The sequence below is a fragment of the Manis javanica genome, chromosome X (genome assembly GCF_040802235.1).
Source record: "Manis javanica isolate MJ-LG chromosome X, MJ_LKY, whole genome shotgun sequence".
Classification (NCBI taxonomy): domain Eukaryota; kingdom Metazoa; phylum Chordata; class Mammalia; order Pholidota; family Manidae; genus Manis; species Manis javanica.
Genome location: NC_133174.1, coordinates 45,478,168 through 45,491,159, shown reverse-complemented (window position 1 = coordinate 45,491,159; position 12,992 = coordinate 45,478,168). Strand labels below are relative to the sequence as shown.

The window sequence follows — 12,992 nt, the reverse complement described above, 5'->3', positions numbered from 1 at the left end:
CCAGTTTTGCCAGCACCATCTGTTGAAGAGACGGTCCTTTCCCCATTGTATGTCCATGGCTCATTTATCATATATTAATTAACCATATATGTGTGGGTTAATGTCTGGAGTATGTATTCTGTTCCACTGGTCTGTGGCTCTGTTCTTGTGCCAGTACCAAATTGTCTTGATTACTGTGGCTTTGTAATAGAGCTTGAAGTTAGGAAGTGAGATCACCCCCACTTTATTCTTTCTTCTCAGGATTGCTTTGGCTATTTGGGGCCTTTGGTGTTTCCATATAAATTTTTGAACTATTTGTTCCAGTTCCTTGAAGAACGTTGTTGGTAATTTGATAGGGATTGCATCAAATCTGTATATTGCTTTGGGCAGGATGGCCATTTTGACGAAATTAATTCTTCCTACCCAAGAGCATGGGATGAGTTTCCATTTGCTAGTGTCCTCTTTAATTTCTCTTAAGAGTGTCTTGTAGTTTTCAGGGTGTAGTTTTCACTTCCTTGGTTAGGTTTATTCCTAGGTATTTTATTCTATTTTGATGCAATTGTGAATGTAACTGTTTTCCTGATTTCTCTTTGCATTCTTCATTGTTACTGTATAGGAAAGCCTCAGATTTCTGTGTGTTAATTTTGTATCCTGAAACTTTGCTGAATTCCAATATCAGTTCTAGTAGTTTTACAGTGGAGTCTTTAGGGTTTTTTATATACAATATCATGTCATATGCAAATAGTGACGGTTTGACTTCTTCTTTACCAATTTGGATTCCTTGTATTTCTTTGTTTTGTCTGATTGCCATGGCTAGGACCTCCAGTATTATGTTGAATAACAGTGGGGAGAATGGGCATCCCTGCCTTGTTCCTGATCTCAGAGGAAAAGCTTTCCGCTTCCTCATGTTCAGTATGATGTTGGCTGTTGGCTTATCATATATGGCCTGTAGTATGTTGACGTACTTACCCTGTATACCCATTTTGCTGAGAGTTTTTATTATGAATGGATGTTGAATTTTGTCAAATGCTTTTTCAGCATCTATGGAGATGATCATGTGGTTTTTGTCCTTCTTTTGGTTTATGTGGTGGATGATGTTGATGGATTTTCGAATGTTGTACCATCCTTGCATTCCTGGGATTAATCACAGTTGGTCATGGTGTATGATCCTTTTGATGTATTTTTGAATTTGGTTTGCTAATATTTTGTTGAGAATTTTTGCATCTACATTCATCAGGGATATTGATCTATAATTTTCTTTTTTGGTGGGATCTTTGCCCTGATTTGGTATTAGGGTCATATTGACTTCATAGAATGAGTTTGGGAGTATTCCCTCCACTTCCATTTTTTGAAAACTTTAAGGAGAATGCGTATTATGTCTTCTCTGTGTGTCTGATAAAATCCCGAGGTAAATCCGTCCCGCCTGGGGGTTTTGTTCTTGGGTAGTTTTTTGATTACCACTTCAATTTCTTTGCTGGTAATTCGTTTGTTTAGATTTTGGGTTTCTTCCTTGGTCAGTCATGGAAGGTTGTATTTTTCTAAGAAGTTGTCCATTTCTTCTAGGTTTTCCAGCTTGTTAGCATATAGGTTTTCGTAGTATTCTCTAATAATTCATTGTATTTCTATGGGGTCCGTCGTGATTTTTCCTTTCTTGGTTCTGATTCTGTTGATGTGTGTTGACTCTCTTTTTCTCTTAATAAGTCTGGCTACAGGCTTTTCTATTTTGTTTATTTTCTCGTAGAACCAGCTCTTGATTTCTTTAATTTTTTCTACTGTTTTATTCTTCACAATTTTATTTATTTCTTCCCTGATCTTTATTATGTCCCTCCTTCTGTTGAACTTAGGCCTCATTTGTTCTTCTTTTTCCAATTTCGATAATTGTGTCTCAGGCTATTCATTTGGGATTGTTCTTCCTTCTTTAAATATGCACCAATTGCTATATACTTTCCTCTTAAGACTGCTTTTGCTGCATCCCACAGAAGTTGGGGCTTTGTGTTTTTCTGGTCACTTGTTTCCATATATTTCTTTGTCTCTATTTTTATTTGGTCATTGATCCATTGATTATTTAGAAGCATGTTGTTATGCCTCCATGTGTTTGTGGGCCTTTTTGCTTTCTTTGTACAATTTAGTTCTAGTTTTATTCCTTTGTGGTGTGAATAGTTGGTTGGTAGGATTTCAATCTTTTGGAATTTACTGAGGCTCTTTTTGTGGCCTAGTATGTGGTCTATTCTGGAGAATGTTCCATGTGCACTTGAGAAGAATGTGTATCCTGTTGCTTTTGGGTGTAGAGTTCTATAGATGTCTGTTAGGTCCATCTGTTCTAGTGTGTTGTTCAGTGCCTCTGTGTCCTTACTTATTTTCTGTCTGTTGGATCTATCCTTTGGAGTGAGTGGTGTGCTGAAGTCTCCTATAATGAATGCATTGCATTCTATTTCCTCCTTTAGTTCTGTTAGTATTTGTTTCACATATGCTAGTGCTCCTGTGTTGGGTCCATATATATTTACAATGGTTATCTCCCCTTGTTGGACTGAGCCCCTTAACATTATGTAATGTCCTTCTTTATCTCGTTACTTACTTTGTTTGTTACTTTCTTTGTTTTGACGTCTATTTTGTCTGATACTAGTACTGAAGCACCTGCTTTTGTCTCCCTGTTGATTGCATGAAATATCTTTTTCCATCCCTTGACTTTTACTCTGTGCATGCCTTTGGGTTTGAGCTGGGTCTCTAGTAAGCAGTATATAGATGGTTCTTGCTTTTTATCCATTCTATTACTCTGTGTCTTTTGATTGGTGCATTCAGTCCATTTACATTTAGGGTGATTACTGAAAGATATCTTATTGCCATTGCAGGCTTTAGATTTGTCGTTACCAGGTTCAAGGTTAGCTTTTTTAGTATCTTACTGCCTAATTTAACTCGCTTATTGAGCTATTATAGACACTGTCTGGTGATTCTTTATTTCTCTCCTTTCTTAGTCCTCCTCCTCTATTCTTAATATGTTTGGTGTTTTATTCTGTGCTCTTTTGTGTTTCTTTTAACTGCTTTTGTGGGTAGTTGATTTTATTTTTTGCCTTAGTATTTGGTTGGTCTGCTTTCTCTGCTGTGATTTTATTTTCTCTCATGACATCTGTTTAGCCTTAGGAGTGCTCCTATCTATAGCAGTCCCTCTAAATTAACCTGTAGAGGTGGTTTGTGGGAGGCAAATTCCCTTAACTTTTGCTTCTCTGGGAATTGTTTAATCCCTCCTTCATATTTAAATGATATTCGTGCTGGATACAGTATCCTTGGTTCAAGGCCCTTCTGTTTCATTGCATTAAGTATATCATGCCATTCTCTTCTGGCCTGTAGGGTTTCTGTTGAGAAGTCTGATGATAGCCTGATGGGTTTTCCTTTGTAGGTGACCTTTTTCCTCTTTCTAGCTGCCTTTAGAACTCTGTCTCTGTCCTTGATATTTGCCATTTTAATTATTATGTGTCTTGGTGTTGTCCTCTTTGGGTCCCTTCTGTTGGGAGTTCTGTGTGCTTCCATGGTCTGAGCAACTCTTTCCTCCCCCAGTTTGGGGAAATTTTCAGGAATTATTTCTTCAAAGACACTTTCTATCCCTTTTTCCCTCTCTTCTTCTTCTGGTACCCCTATAATGCGGATATTGTTCCTTTTGGATTGCTCACACAGTTCTCTTAAAATTCTTTCATTCCTGGAGATCCTTTTATCTCTCTCTGCATCAGCTTCTCTGCATTCCTGTTCTATGATTTCTATTCCATTAACGGCCTCTTGCACGTCATCCAGTCTGCTCTTAAGTCCTTACAGAGATTGTTTTATTTCTGTAATCTCCCTCCAGAGTTCATCCCTTAGGTCTTGCACATTTCTCTGAAGATCCATCAACATGGTTATGACCTTTATTATGAATTCTTTTTCAGGGAGATTGGTTAGGTCTATCTCCCCGGATTCCTTGTCAGGGGAGGATGTCTGGGTTAGTCTGGTCAGTATCGAATTTTTCTGCCTTTTCATGGCGTTAGAGGTAGTTGTGGGGAGTGGCACATGTGTTGGCTGGGAGAATGTCCTTTCTTGCTGATTTGTGGCCTTCCTCTCCTGGGAGAATGGCAACCCCTAGCAGCTTGTGCTGGGCAGCTGTGCGCAGACAGGATTTCTAATTCTTGCCTGTCCACTGTGAAAGAGCTCTGCTCTGCTGCTGTGGGCATGGCCAGCCTCAGGCTGCTTCCCTACTATGGCAGAGCCACGTTGGAGGAGAAACGGGTGGGAGGCTGTTTATCACCATGAGGAGCCTCTGAGTTGTGCTGTCTCCCAGGGGGATAGGGTGCCCGGAGTTCCCTGGGATTCCCAGCTGCTGGGCTATGTATCCCGGGACACTTCCGTCCAGCTGTGGGGTCCCTGTCCCTTTAAGACTTTCAAAAAGCACTCGCTTTTCTTTGTCCCAGGGGCACTGGCTGCGGGGACCCATGCCCAGGTTTTACTGTCCCATTTCCCTAGTATCCAGCACCCCACACCCTGTGTGTCTGCACTCCTGTGTGGATGACTAGGGCTGGCTATTTAGAAGTCCTGGGCTCCCTCTCTCTCCCCGCTCCAACTCCTCTCCTCCCACCGGGAGCTGGGGTGAGGGGGTGCTTTGTCCCACCGGGCTGGGGCTTGTATCTTACCCCCTTTGTGAGGCGCTGTGTTCTCACATGTGTGGACGTAGCCTGGATGTTGTCCTGTATCTTCTGGTCTCTCTTTTAGGGATAGTTGTATTTGTTGTATTTTCAAAAAAATATATGGTTTTGGGAGGAGATTTCTGCTGCTCTACTCACGCTGCCATCTTTGCTCCTCCTCCATCTGTAGGGTTTTTGTAGATGCCCTATTATCAGGTTGAGAAAGTTCCATTCTATTTCCAGTTTGTCAAGAGGTTCTTTTCTTTTTTAATTGGGAATGGATATTGGATTTTCTTAAATGCTTTTCTGCATTTATTTCAGTGATCATATGGGTTTTTCTTTCTTTGGCTTGTTAACATGGTAAACTGCAATGGTTGCTTTTCTAATGTTAAACCCACCCTGCATTTCTGAGATAAACACCACTTGGTCATGCTCTCTTATCTTTTCAATATATTATATTTGATTTGATATAATTTTGCTTAAAATTTTTGCATCTTTTGAACTTTCACTCTTAACACTCTTTCCTCAAATTTGACACCCCACCAAGTACTTACTTTCAGTATGACCCACTCTTACTGTCCATATCCTCTAGATTGTGTCTGGGATGGCTACTGAGGCTGGGACTTTTTCCAAACTCAGAGAGGGCCCAGAACAGAAACTGTTTTAGAATTTAGAACAGAGGCTGAGAGCATTTTTAATGTGGTCAGTCCTACCTGTGAGAGTGTGAATCAACCCTGGCGGCAGCCTTGCCCTCAACAGATGTGTGTCCTCATCCAGAAGAGCCATCACATCCTTTAAAGCCTCTCCATAACTGACAGGTTTGTTCTGAAGAGAAGAGCATTATTAAATGATTCTGAAACCCCTTGCCCTAAGATAACCACTCATGGTCACTGCTTCCCCATTTAGTGTGGCTCTGCTCCACCAAGGAAACAGCCAACATGAGTCCCCTCTCAAGGGGGCCCATCCTTAAACACTGCTTCCCATTTTTCCACTGGAGAACCCTATCCTATTCTGAATACCTCACGAACTTGCTATCCTATACACTAAGGTGCCCAAATAATTCCTCTGAATTCCTGACTTTGTGTTTTTTGTGAATGGCTTTTGTTTCTGAAATATTAGAGCATCCTACAGAGCAAAACATACACTGTCCTTTCCTCATTGCAGCATAGAAACTCTGTCTTCAATACCCTCAGCACAAAAGTAATAATGCAAATAACAGCAAACACATATAGAGAGTTTACTATATGCCAGACACTATTCCAAACATATTACATATATTAACACACTTAATAGCCTCAGTCACCCTTTCAGGTAAGTAATATTATTATCCTCATTTTTATAGAAGGTGAAATTAAAGAATACAGAAGTTAAGTGACTTGCCCAGCTCTGACATGGCAGATCCGGGATTTGAACCTAGGCAGTGGGCCTAACCCTAATCCTAACCTAACAACCCTAAGAACCCTAACCCTAACTTTAATACTCAATTCATATGTCATCTCTTCTAAGAAACCTTCCTTGGATCCCTGAGCTGGACTGTATGTTCCTTAGGGGTTCTTACAGTCTCTTTTATCCATTACTGTTAGTGCACTGGTCACACTGAAGTTATGGTTCTGTGTCTGGGAACACATTTTGTCCATCTCTGTGTCCTTAGTGCAGGGAAGGAGATCCAACACATAGTAGGTGGTCAGTCAATTTTGCTAAACTGAAGTTATATCTAGTTGGATTACACTGATAATGATTTGTGAATTCATGCTGGCCCAGAAAAAGGTCTCCAGCAGCATATCCAGGGCCCTATGTATACTGATGGTATTCCAATGAAATTAGCGGGTGACAAACAACTAGGCAAGTAGGTTAAACATTAGACAACAGAATTAGTATCCAAACAGTCATGGGAAGGCAGAAACACTGGAGCCATGCTCCTCCCAAAAGGCTTAGGGGAAAAGTCACGACTCAGATCTCACAACCTGTTGCAGCCTTGACAATGGAAGGCATTTTTGAGTTGAAACTTACCTATCTAGTGTCCACTGCTACAATATCACTCACTGTGTGACAGGCTGTACAACTTCTGTACCACCATCACCCCCACCATGTACCACAGAAAAAAGTCTAATGGGGTGATATGCTTGGTCTGGGGACCAAGAAACAGTTCCACACAAGGCAGGAGAAAGGGAATCCCAGCGAGGATCAGAAGGATCAGGTAGAGCCAGGGTAGAGCTACACCAAGTAACAGGGAGGTGACAACACAGCAGGTTTGAGTGTTGTTTGAGAAAGAGGCAAGTGTACCTTCAGGAGCCCCAGGATATACAGACACAGTCAGAGAGAATATGCAGCTGTGTCACCACCCTACCAACTGTGAACTTGCTTCTCAAAAGAACCCAGAAGCTATTCTCACTACCCCACCCATCTGAACAACGATATCCAAGCTCCTTAGCATGGCATGAAAAAGCCTTCATGACTAGTCTAATTCTCAATGCATTTCACTATCATTCATTCATTCATTTGTTCAGTTTATTTCACAAATATTTATTGTCTACTAAATATTACTATGCATTGTTTTTCTTGGCACTGAGGATACAACAGTGAACAACAGTCCCTGCTTTGTGGAGTTTACAATCTATTGGGGAGATACAAACACTAATCACAATAGATAAATATAAAATATGTCAGGTGGTTATCAGTGCTTTTTAGACAAACATAACATAAAGTAGGACAAGGGGACAGAAAGTGCTAGTGAATGGGACTAGTTCAGATATGCTGGTCAGGGAATGCTTCTATAGGGAGGTGGCATTTAAGCATATTGGATGTGGGTGGGCAAGTCATCAGACTATCTGGGAAGAAGAGTGTTCCAGGTAGTGAGAAGAGCAAGTACAAAAGGCTCTGAAGATGGAGAGTACCTGACATGTTTGAGGAACAGTAAGGAGGCTAGTGTGGCTGGAGAAGAGTGAGTGATAGGGAGAGTGATAGGAGACAAGGTCAAAGAGGGGAGAGTACCTGACATGTTTGAGGAACAGTAAGGAGGCCAGTGTGGCTGGAGAAGAGTGAGTGATAGGGAGAGTGATAGGAGACAAGGTCAAAGAGGGGAGACGGACCAGATTGTGTAGAGACTTTTGGGTCATGGTGAGAGCTTTGCCTTTTATTCTGAGGAAGCTCGGGGTCATGAGAGAATTTTGAGGAGAGGAGGGAAATTATCTGATATGGATTTTAAAGGGAATTTCAGAGAAGAATCAGTAATGGTAACACTAGAAAGAAAAACCAGACAATTACTAGGAAAACAAAAAGAAGATACACAAAAAAATACATAATCAGAGTATACTATGAGGTTTAGGTGTGAAAAATATTCATAATGTCATACTTGTGCAAACAGCAATTACTTGTTGAACAAAAATTGTATAAAATGTTTAAAGAAATAATATACATAACCACAAAGATTAGCAACAAGAGACTACTATGGATGACTAGGCAGATTAGGAAATGGACAAATGAAAATCCAACTGTTGAAAAAAAATTCTGTGGACAGATTAATCCGCAAATCAGACTTAGCTAAAGAGAGAATCAGTAAGCTGAAAGATACATTTGAAGAAATTATCAAGAATGAAGCAGAGGAAAACAAAGAGATAGAAAATGTCAATGAGATGTTATGAGATGAAAGAGATAATGAGGAGGTCCAAATATGACTAACAGGATTCTGAGAAAGAAAATCTAGAAAGAATGAAAGGCACTATATGAAGAAACAATGGCTGAGAATTTTCTAGAACTTATGAAAAACATGAATATAGATGCATGAAGGACACTTCCAAAGTAGAATAAATAGAAAAGAAATCCATGCCCAAAAATATTAGAATGAAACTGGAGAAGCCTCTGCATATCTCTAAAAATACAAAGGAGTGAGAAAGAGGAAAGAGTTCTTAAAAGTAGCCAGACAAAAAGTCTCAATAAATTTTAAAGAGCTATTATCACACACACACACAAATCTCAAAACTAAAAAAGCAGGCAAGAAAAGAGAGAAAAATGAAGCTACTGGAGAAATCTGTGTTCCAGTTGCCAAAACAAAAACACCTACAAAAAACAGACATTAGACTGACAGCAGACTTTTAAATACCTATAAAAACTTATCTTTTAAGAATGAGTATAAAGACATTTAAATATAACAAAGACTTGAAGCATTTAACAAGAGACATGTACTCAAAGAACATTGGAACATTGTATTAAGAATGAAAGAAAATGATCCCAGAATGATGGTCTGAGATGTAAGAATGTATGCATGTAAATCCAAACAAATACTGTCTATATAAAATAATACTAGTGATGATGAATAGTGGGGTTAGAAAAAAAAAAGAACACACTAACATACTCAAAACAATAGCATGTGGTCAAAAGAGGAATGACTAGAGTTTAAGTTTCCTGCATTCTTCAAGAAAGAGGCTAAAATTCTGTTTAACTTTAGACCTTATAAGTTAAATATGTATGGTAAAATTTGAAGGATAACCACAAAAAGAATAGAAAAAGAATATGTGCATTCCAAATACTAGGGAGGGAAAATGTTGAATAAAAAAGCAAACAAATCTCAAAACTAAAAAAGCAGGCAAGAAAAGAGAAAAATGAATCATAGAAAAGGTGTTGGTAGGAAATAGAAAACTGTGATGACAGAAACAAGTCCAAATATCACAGCAAATATAAACAGATGAGACTTGCCCGTTAAAAGACACAGATCACCAGATTAGATATAAAGGTCCAGCTATATGCCCTTCTCAATGTTGAAAAATAAAATGATGGAAAATTATTTACCACACAAATCCTAGCAAAAAGAAAAGCTTGCACTGCTATATTACTATGAGATAAACTAGACTTCAAGAAAAAATGCATTACCAGGAAGAGAGGGTCATTACATATTTACCAGGAATACATAACAATTATTAATTTGAATATTCCTAATGAAATATCCTCAAAATGTATAAAATTATAAAAAGAACTACAAGGATAAATAGACAAATCTACCATCATAGTTGAATATTAATATACCACTTACAATTACTTATATATCATGACCACAAAATCAGTATAGATATAGAAAACTTGAACAGTACAATTAACAACTTGATAATAGACTTATCTCTGTATTCAACAATTAGAAAACATACATTCTTATAAAGCATGTAGGAAACATTAAAAAATATTGATCATGTACTAAGCAAGTCTCAATAAATTTTAAAGAGCTATTATCACACACACATCTTCTGACCATAAAGCAATTAAAATTGATTTCAATAACAAAGAGATAAATTTTAAAAACTCAAACAATTAGAAGTTTAAAAACACACTTCTACATAACTCACAGATTAAATAAGTAACCATTATGGAAATGTTGAAGTACTTGGAACCAAAGTATAATGAAATATGACATGTCTAAACTTGAAGAAAAGCAGTATTTAGAGGGAAATTTATATCCTTAATTGCACAAATTAGAAAACAAGAGAGGCTGAAAATTAATGAGCTCAGTGTCCAATTTAAGAAATTAGAAAAAGAACAACAGAATAAATCCAAAAAATGTGGAGGGAAAGAGATCAAAAAAGATAAGAGCAGAAATTAAAGAAATAGAAAACAAAGACACAATAGAGAGGAGCAACAAAGCCAGAAGTTGATTCTTTGAAAAGACTAATAAAAGAGACAAACCTCTGGTGATATTGATCAAGAAAAAAAGTGAGAAGGCACAAATAACCAATATTAGCAATGAAAAAGGAGACATAATTACAGGTTATATACAGCAGAGAATTAAAAAATAAGGAAACTTTATGCCAATAAATTTGAGAACACAGAGGGAATGGACCAATTCCTAGAAAACTATAGCTTACCAAAATTGACTAAAGAAGAAAAACAAATCATGAATAGTTCTCGAACTACTAAAAGAATTGAAGCAGTAGTTAAAACTTCCTACCAAACAAACAAAGAACAAAAAATGGCAGGAGACAAAATTTTCTACTTAATATGTGGATTACAGGTAGGGGAAGAGATATTGATCCTCTGGGCCCTATTGGTGTCCACATATGACCTAAGGCAGTAGAGATCCTAAGGCAGGCCACCCTTCTATGGGCAATCTCCTGTGGAGATCTTTAGAGTGTGGCCCTTAGTAAAATGGGGTCTGACAAATCCCTCTGTAGCTCCTGCAGGTAGTAAGCAAGAATGGGTAACAGCCAGCACTCAGTTACTGCTCTGTGGTAAATGTGCTAATAAGCAGGGCCAAGGAGGATCTCTATCACTTGGACAGCATCTTCAGTAGCCAGCTTCTGTGGTCTTCAGCTCACTGAGGACAAGAGACCTGTGAAGCTGCTGGAGAAGTCTGTGTTCCAGTTGCCAAGAAACACCACACACTGCCCACGTTGTAATTGGCTGGGTGTGCAGGGGCCAAGTAGGGGCTTCTGGAGGGTGTAGCTCCAGGTAGAATCCCTGAATCTCTGTCTTCACAAGTATCAGAAATTTCTATCCATCCGCAGCTGATGAGCCCTTTTAATGGTGTCCAAGCTAGCTGCAAGGTGATGGTTCTAACAGTGATGCATATTCTGCAAATAAGAGCTTAATCATTATTTTGTAATAATCAATATGAAAGAGTTCAATTGGATTTGAAATCTAATCACATTATCATAAGAAATTTTAACAATATATTTGTCAGTGAAACAGAAAGGCTGTTAGATATTATTTCGACTAGTAAACATTTTTGAACAATTTAAAAATTAGTTTTATATACTTTTTCACCTAATTGTACAAAGAAAGATTTTTATTGATGGTGACTGTTAAGAATTTGAAAACACATCATTAAAAAGTCTTGCTCAGGATTTGATGTATAGCCATTTCAAGCACAAACCTGATGTAAAATAAACATGTTATGGAAGCAAATTTCAAGTTTCTCATTTAAATTTTTGAAAAGATTTTATTTAGAAGTTTAATATTAATTAAATTTAAAAAGGAAAACACCAGACCAAGATGGCTTTACAGGAGTATTCTACCAAACAGATCATTCCAAAATCATAGAGCATCTTCCAGAATATTGTAAAAGAGGGAGCACTGACTCATTCATTCTATGATACCAGCAGAACTTGAAGCCAAAAGCAAATACGGACAGCATGGGAAAGGAAAACTAAAGGCCAGTTCACTCATGGACACAGATACAAAAATTCTGAACAAATATTAACAAACTAAGTCTAGCCACTGTATGAGAAAGAAAAGATCATGACCAAGTTGTGTTTATACCAGAAATGCAAAGGTGGCCAACATGAGGAAAGTCTATAAATATCATCTACCACTTTATCACATTATTGGAGGAAAGAAACCATAATTGTACTAAGAAACAGAAAGGGTATTTGATAAAAATTCAACACCTTTTCATGATTTGAAACAATAATAAAGCTTCATAGCATAGAGGAACAGGCTGTAATGTGCTTTAATCTGATAAACCCTATGGAAATCTACAGCAAATATTATCCTTAATAGGGAATAGTGGCTCTTCTAAAATACCCAATGAGACAAGGATGCCCACTACTGTCTTTTCCATTTAACACTGTCCTGGAGGTTCTGGCCATCTCAGTAAGACAATAAAAATAAATTAAAGGCATAAAGGCTGGAAAGGAAGAAATAATGCTGTTGTTATTTATAACTCACATGGTTGTCAACATAGGGAACAAAAAAGAATATACAGACAACTTAAAAGGAACCAGGGCTCCTTGAGAAATGGTCAATTTTAGGGTTGGGTCAGGAAAAAACAAGATGAGTAGGAAGTATCTTGTAGTGCCAACAAGTAAGGAAGTACTCAAAAACAGAAGGATGGGGGCATGTCAAAGGGACACAGGAGCCAATGTCAAAGAGCCACCAATGGCCAAAGCTGGAACAATTTGATCAACAGGACAAATAACTTAGTTTTGGAATTATAACTCAAATTATTAAATTAAGCTACACAAGTTCATACTGATACAAACAAGTGACTGAATAATAAGTAAATATACAAATAAACAAGTGAGAAAAAACAAATCCTTTTTTACAGAAGAATTTCAAATAATGTCTATAAATACAACCCCCTCCAGAGATAGAGCTTAATTCCTCTCCCTGTTCTTGAGGGTGGGATAGATTCTCCCAAAGAACAGAGACTAAAAAGGGCATTTTTCCTTTTTAGCAACTTTACAGTGGTGAAACCTGGCAATCACCACCTTCACCAAGTGATGAAGTTCAACATCGCCAGTGATGTCATGGGGCTATCACATCACCCTGATATGATGTCATGAAAAGGACACTTCAACTCTGTGGTATTCTTTCCAAAAACAACCCCAGTCTAATTATGAGGAAAACTTCAGACAAATCCAAATTGAGGGACATTTTACAGTACCC

The 12,992-nt window shown here is 38.0% G+C and overlaps 1 protein-coding gene across 7 annotated transcripts in view; it reads right to left on the bottom strand.

Moving 5' to 3' along the window:
- KANTR (KANTR integral membrane protein) overlaps positions 1–12,992 on the bottom strand; it is an 80,351-nt gene that overhangs the window by 40,538 nt on the left and 26,821 nt on the right. For 2 of the 7 annotated variants that reach the window (XM_073227931.1, XM_073227930.1), the window contains one exon: positions 5,454–11,176. The exons of 3 other annotated variants lie outside the window; for them this stretch is intronic. In XM_073227931.1, the coding sequence (XP_073084032.1) occupies positions 10,135–10,365 (231 nt within the window). In that variant the 5' untranslated portion in view covers positions 10,366–11,176 and the 3' untranslated portion in view covers positions 5,454–10,134. 2 more of the 7 variants (XR_005059196.2, XR_001850497.3) reach the window with 2 other exon arrangements.